General features: G+C 58.5%; 1 protein-coding gene across 4 annotated transcripts in view; it reads left to right on the top strand.

Annotated features, from left to right (window-relative positions):
• The first annotated feature begins 5,383 nt into the window (after nucleotides 1-5,383).
• The window catches only part of ELAVL3 (ELAV like RNA binding protein 3), a 39,833-nt gene continuing 38,796 nt past the window's right edge, over nucleotides 5,384-6,420 (top strand). For all 4 annotated transcript variants that reach the window (XM_054012861.1, XM_054012862.1, XM_054012863.1 and 1 more), the window contains exon 1: nucleotides 5,384-5,577. In XM_054012861.1, coding sequence (XP_053868836.1) covers nucleotides 5,569-5,577 — 9 coding nt within the window. In that variant the 5' untranslated portion in view covers nucleotides 5,384-5,568. The remainder of the gene's footprint in view (nucleotides 5,578-6,420) is intronic.

The following is a 6,420-nucleotide window of genomic DNA, read 5'->3' as shown; positions in this document are numbered from 1 at the left end:
GATATAAACAGCTGCCCCACCTCACCCCAGAGGTGGCTGTGATTCAGCGCAGGGTGAGGACTCCTTGTACAAACAGCTACTGTGCCCCGCCCCAGGGGTGGCTGCATCTCTGTGCCAGACAAAGGAGCGCTGCCACACCCCACTCCCACGCCTGCTTTGCTCTAATCACTAGGCCAGGGCTTTTCAACCTGTGGGCCGTGGACCCCTGGGGGGGGTCTGCAGACTACGTCTAAGATTTCCAAAGGGGGCCGCACCTCCATTCGAAATGTGTTAGGGGTCTGCAAATGAATAAAGGTTGAAAACCATTGCACTAGGCCTCACACCCCTCCCAGAGCTGGGAACAGAACCCAGGAGTCCTAGCCCCCGGCCCCCTCCTCTCCCTGCTCTAACCACTAGATGCAGCTTCCCATTAGAATGTGGACAGGTGGCAGGACTTAGCAGCATCTCCCTCGATACCCGCGGCTGACAGTACGTGCCGCGGGCCAGGTTCTCCGACAGCCAGCTCCTGGCCTGTCCCCCCTCGGCCCTTCCCTTTGCACGGCATCATCAAAATATCCGGCTCCTTTCTCTCTGCGAAGAAACTGACAGGAAGGGAGCCGCGTGTGCGCGTCGAGGGGGGTGTTGGTCAGTTTCGGTTCTTCGGCGTGGCGAGATTCCTTTTCTGCTTCCGGCTCTCCCGGGGTGGAAAATCGCAGGCCGGCTGGGCTATAAATCACCGGCCGCGGCTACCAACCCATTACCTAGCTATGCGTGCGTGTCTCTTTCTTCCTTTCCCCTGGGACTAACTGCAATTTTCTCTCCTCTCTCACTCCTTCCATCAGCAATGGCGACGCTATTCAAAATGAGCAGATGCCCGCAAGACGCAGAAAGGTACCTGCTGAGCGCAAATGAGGTAGGGGACAAGGCACCGTCTCAGCTTAACCGAAACCAATCCGCTCTCCTCGGTTATTAGCAAACAGCCCCCCCCCCTTCCCGCTCCCACCGCCACCTCCTCCTCCTGCCCCCAAAATTGGTGGGTTTCGATGGAAACGGGGCCGGATTAGAGCCGGGGGATGGCGGAGCTGAGTCCAAAGCGGCTGCCACACACCCTCCCCGAGGCTGCACGCGGGGGCGTGTGTCTCTAGCCGGGGTGGTGGCATGTTTGCCGATGCTCGGTTCGGAAATCAAGCAGGCGACGGGCGGGCTTTTCTCCCTGCGTCGCGCTGCTTCTGCTGGAGCAAGACATTGCGCTGATTTCCCTGTAGATAGGGTGGGCAGGCCAGGATCCCGCCAGGGAAGGGGAGAGAAAGAGATGGGGCTAGAGAGGGAAGGAGGCGTCCTGTTGGAGGCCAATGTGCATCCCCTGATTGTGCTGTGAGACCAGGATGGGGGTCAGGGGTGGGGGTTGTGGGGTGGGGGGTTGCGGCGCTTTGGCCAGGCATGGGGAACAGCTGCCAAAGAAAACTTTCTAGAAATGTCTAGAGACCTCTGGAGCGAGGAGACTTTGATTTCACAATCAAACCGAAGAGGCAGGGCCCCGGGATTGTGGTCCCAGGTTGTGCGTGATAGGCTGCGGTGAATGCAAGGGTGGGTGGGGGCTGGGAATCAGAACTCCTGGGTTCTATTAGCGGCTCTGGGAGGGGAGTGCGGCCTGGTGGGTTAGAGCAGGAAGGGGTTGGAAGTCAGGACTCCTGGGTTCTCTCCCTGCATTGGGGAGTGGAACTTCCTTGAGGGGTTAGAACAGGGGGAGATTAGGAGCCCAGCCTCCTGGGTTCTGCCCCAGCTCAGTGGGGGGCCACAGGCATGTCCCTGCCCCGCTTGGTGCCTCAGTTTCCCCTGCTGTGAATTGGGGATAATACATGCCTCCCTTTCTAGAGCACTGTGTGACCCGCAGAATGTGGCTTCAGGCCAGGGCAGGAGTGGTGAGCAAGTCAAACCTGGGACGAAGTGACTTTCACTGCAGTTATTTCTCTGGCACTGGGCTCCAGCACCGTAGTATCTGGGCAGCTCCCAAACATCTGCCTGGATGTATCGTTGGCCTCATGCTACAGATGGGGAAACTGAGGCATGGGAGGAGGAAGTGACTTGGTCAAGGTCACCCAGGGAGTCTGTGGCAGAGCCAGGAATAAAACCCAGGAGTCCTGGCTCCCAACCCACCCTGTTCTAACCACTAGACCCCACTCCCCTCCCAGAGCTGGAAATAGAACCCAGGAGTCCTGGCTCTGATGCAGCCCCAGAGAGTGGGGACTGGCTGTCTCAGGGAATTGGATATGGGGCCTTTCCTCTCTAGGAGGTGCCACCTCCAATCCAGACCTAGGGGAGCGGGGAATTGGATATGGGGTGCATAGAGGATCCAGTCTCCAGGGTCCACCTTGTCAATCCCCTTCCTTCAGTCATCCCCTGGGGATAACAACAGAGTGACAGCCCCTCATTCCCACACTGCATTCTGTGTCCTATTGGTAACTCCAGCCTGAAGACTGGACCTCCCTGCCCCACCTGCCTGAGCCATTGGAGACTCCCCATTTGACACCAACAGTATAGGCACTATGGCACACAGCTGAGCTGCTCTGATTCCATCGTGGGCTGGTGCTGCCATTCAGGGCCTGCAGGCTCTTTGGATGGCCATGGGTGGGTGCCCTCCACCACAGCTCCTCTGCAGCTCCTCTCTCCCCTCAGGGTTCTGTTGCTTAACCTAGAAAGGATCTCCCTTTGCTGGCAGCAGTAGTTGGTCTTTTATCCAACTTCTCTGTGGGGCCAGACTAGGGGCAACATCGCTCCACCAGCCTCAGTGCTGGATGCAGCCTGTATCCATCCCTCTCCATTGGGCCCATCCAGCCTGAACTGTCCCTCACTTGGCCGCCGAGCACAACGGGGCCCCTGGATTAGCCGCAGTCATTTGCCCAGCATTTCAGTGGCTCGGGAACTGGGCGATGCCGGGGGGCGAAGCGGAGACAGAGTGAAACCGGTGACTTTCAGAGCTAACGTATAAACTAGAGTGAAGGCTGCTCCGAGCAAAGACTGGGCAACCAGGACTCCTGGGTTCTGTGCCCAGCTCTGCCAAGTGTCTCTGCCCTGTGAAATGGGGGTTAATCTTGCTGGTGGAGTAGACTCTGCCCTGCAGCCGGATGCCCCCTGGCATTTCCTTTAACTCCCTTTCCCTGGAGTTGTGGCCCCTGATCCAGACACCCAGAGACTCAATGGCATGACATGAAAGAGAGATTCTCTGTCTAGGCCTGGTTCTATCACACACCCTGGCTGGCTGCCTCCCACCCCATCTAAGTGTACCTGTCTATCCCCATACCCCATCTATCTATCTATCTATCTATCTATCTATCTATCTATCTATCTATCTATCTATCTATCTATCCCCATCCACTCCCTCTATCTATCTATCCCCATCCACTCCCTCTATCTATCTATCCCCATATACCCCACACACCCCATCTATCTATCTATCTATCTATCTATCTATCTATCTATCTATCTATCTATCTATCTATCTATCTATCTATCTATCCCCATACCCCATCTATCCATCTATCTATCTATCCCCATCCATCCCATCTATCTATCCCCATACCCCATCTATCTATCTATCCCCATACCCCATCTATCTATCTATCTATCTATCTATCTATCTATCTATCTATCTATCTATCTATCTCCATACCCCCATCTATCTATCTATCTATCTATCTATCTATCTATCTATCTATCTATCTATCCCATCTATCTATCCCCATACCCCATCTATCCATCTATCTATCTATCTATCCCCATCCATCCCATCTATCTATCCCCATACCCCATCTATCTATCTATCTATCTATCTATCTATCTATCTATCTATCTATCTATCTATCTATCTATCTAATCCCCTTCTCTCTAGATCTATATCTATCCATCTCTAGCTATTTATATCTCTCTATATATATCTCCTGATCTTTCTCTCTCTCTGGGTTGTATCTGAAACACCCCCCCTCTCCCCTTCTCCCCTCCCCAGAGTTGAGGGGTCCCCCCCCCCAGGCGTCTGTGCACTCTGGGGGCTGGTAACCGAACGGGGAGGGGAGACGGGCGGGGGGGGGCGGTACAGGGGTAGGATGGGGTCCTAGTGAATGCTGGGGGGAGCTGGGAGTGCAGTATGGGGACGTGCGTGCACGAGCTGGGGGTGGGGGCTGCTTGGGAGGGATGGATGTGCCATGGAGTGGGGGCTACGTGTGCTATCGGGGGGGCTGTGTGTGCCATCGGGGGGCGGGGCGCTCTGGGGTGTGTGCTATCCGTGTGTGTGTGTGGGGGGGCTGTGTGTGTCATGGGGGGCGGGGCTGCGTGTGCTATCCGGGGGGGGGGCGCTCTGGGGTGTGTGCTATCCGTGTGGGGTGGGGGGCTGCGTGTGCTATCCGGGGGGAGCGTGTGTGAAATCTTGGGGAGCGGTGTTCTATGGGGGGGGCGGGGCTGCGTGTGCTACCCCTGGAGGGGGGCGCTCTGGGTGTGTGCTGTCCGTGTGTGTGTTGGGGGGGGGGTGTGTGTGCCATGGGGGGCGGGGCTGCGTGTGCTACCCCGGGGGGGGGCGCTCTGGGGTGTGTGCTATCCGTGGGGGGGCTGTGTGTGCCATGAGGGGGGCGGGGCTGCGTGTGCTATGGGGGGGAGGGGTGTTAACCAAACGAGAACTCGCTGCCGCTGGTCCCATCCAATGAGCCGGGTCCCGTCGCTGGGGGGCCGGGGGGGGAGTTCTGGGGGGGGGGCTCGGGGCAGCCGGACCCAGCCATCGCGCGGGGCGGGGGGGGGCTGCAGGGGTTCCTTTGTTTTTTTGCATATTGGAGGGGGGGAGAAACCCCCCCCCCCTCGAAAAAACCCCGCCCCCCTCCCCCGGTAATAAACCCCGGGTTTAAATAACCAAGGACATTTAAAGGACCAGCCAGCGCAAGGCTGCCGCAGCGCCTCCTCCTTTCCCTTCCTTTTCTCGTTCTTTTCGGGTTTTTTTTTCTTCCTCCTTTTCGTTTTTCACCCCCCCGCCCCCCCCCCCGGTCTCTCCTCGCCCCCGGGCCAAGACTCGGCTCCTTGTGTTCGTCTCATTGTTTGCTTTTACTTCTCCTTTGCCAATTCCTCCGCCGCCTTCCCGAGTCTCCGTCCTCCCCCCGTCTCATCCCTTCGCCCCCCCCCCGTCCTCTCTCGCCTTCCTTTCTTCCCAGAGAGGCCGAGAACAAGAGGACCCCCCCGCTCAGCCCCCCCATTTCTCAGCTCCCCCCCACTGCTCAGCCCCCCCCCACTGCTCAGCCCCCCCACTGCTCAGCCTCCCCGCTCAGCCCCCCCCATTTCTCAGCTCCCCCCCCACTGCTCAGCCCCCCCCCCTCCCGATCCTTCCCTCCCCCCGCCCCCAGCTGCTGGACCTACACACATCCAGCCCCGATCCTCGCCCGGGATTTGGCTTTTCAATCGGTCCTCCCGGAAAATCGGATTCCCCCCCCCCCGTCCTCGGCGCTGATCCGACCCCACTCGGGGCGGGAGGCTGTGGGGTGCGGGCCGGCGGCTGGAGAGCGCAGCCCCACGGCCGCCCGGCCCTGCAGCGGGGGAGCCCGCGGCGCTGGAAGAATGGTCACCGTAGGTATCTGGGGGGGCTCGGGGGGGCCTTGGCTGATATTGGGGTGCGCGTCTATTGGGGGGTGTACGGTATAAATCCCCCCCCCCGCGCTGGAGCTCGCAGCCCAGTCCCCCGTTGGGTGTCAGGGGGTGAGGAGCGGGGTGAAATGTGGGTGTAAAGGTGCCAGGATGGGGGGCGATCCCCTAGATCTACAGCGCTCTGGCCCCATAGCGCGCGTGGGGCAGAGCTGTGGGGCCGGGGGCGGGGGGGAGAACAGGGCTCAACATGGAGACAGCCGGGGAGCCGCAAAGAGCCGCTACCGAATACCCTGGGGGGGGGGAAATGGGGGGGCTCGGTGTGCCGGGGGGGGTCGTTGGCGGTACGCCGGGGGGGGAAAGGGGGTCTGGAGATGTGCGATATGCTGTCTATGCATCTGTATGAATATTTCCTGTACCAGTGACTGGCTGGTCCATGGGTCGGATGTTCTGTGGGTGCGTATCGGGGGCTAGGATGGGATTGATATAAAATATGCCCTGGGTGGGAATGTGTCCGGGGATGGCGAGATCTCATATACTGCGTGTGTGTGTGTGTGTGTGGGGGGGGGGTAGCGAGCGAGATGTGTGTATCGACACACATAGGGCTGTAGGATGTACTCTGGGTGTGTGGATCTCTAGGTATGGCTGTATAACGCACTCCGCACATGTATATTGTATTCTTTGTGTGTGTGCTGATATGGGTGTGTGTGTATGTGAGTGTGAGCGTGTGCTGATAGGTGTGTGTGTGTCTATTGATCAGGGTGTGTGTGAGTGTGTATGTGTGTGTCGATAGGTGTGCGTGTGTGTGAGTGTGTATGTGTGTGTATT

Source organism: Malaclemys terrapin, chromosome 23, assembly GCF_027887155.1.
Source record: "Malaclemys terrapin pileata isolate rMalTer1 chromosome 23, rMalTer1.hap1, whole genome shotgun sequence".
Lineage (NCBI taxonomy): Eukaryota > Metazoa > Chordata > Testudines > Emydidae > Malaclemys > Malaclemys terrapin.
The sequence above is the reverse complement of the archived record's forward strand: the minus strand, read 5'-3'. Positions and strand labels throughout refer to the sequence as shown.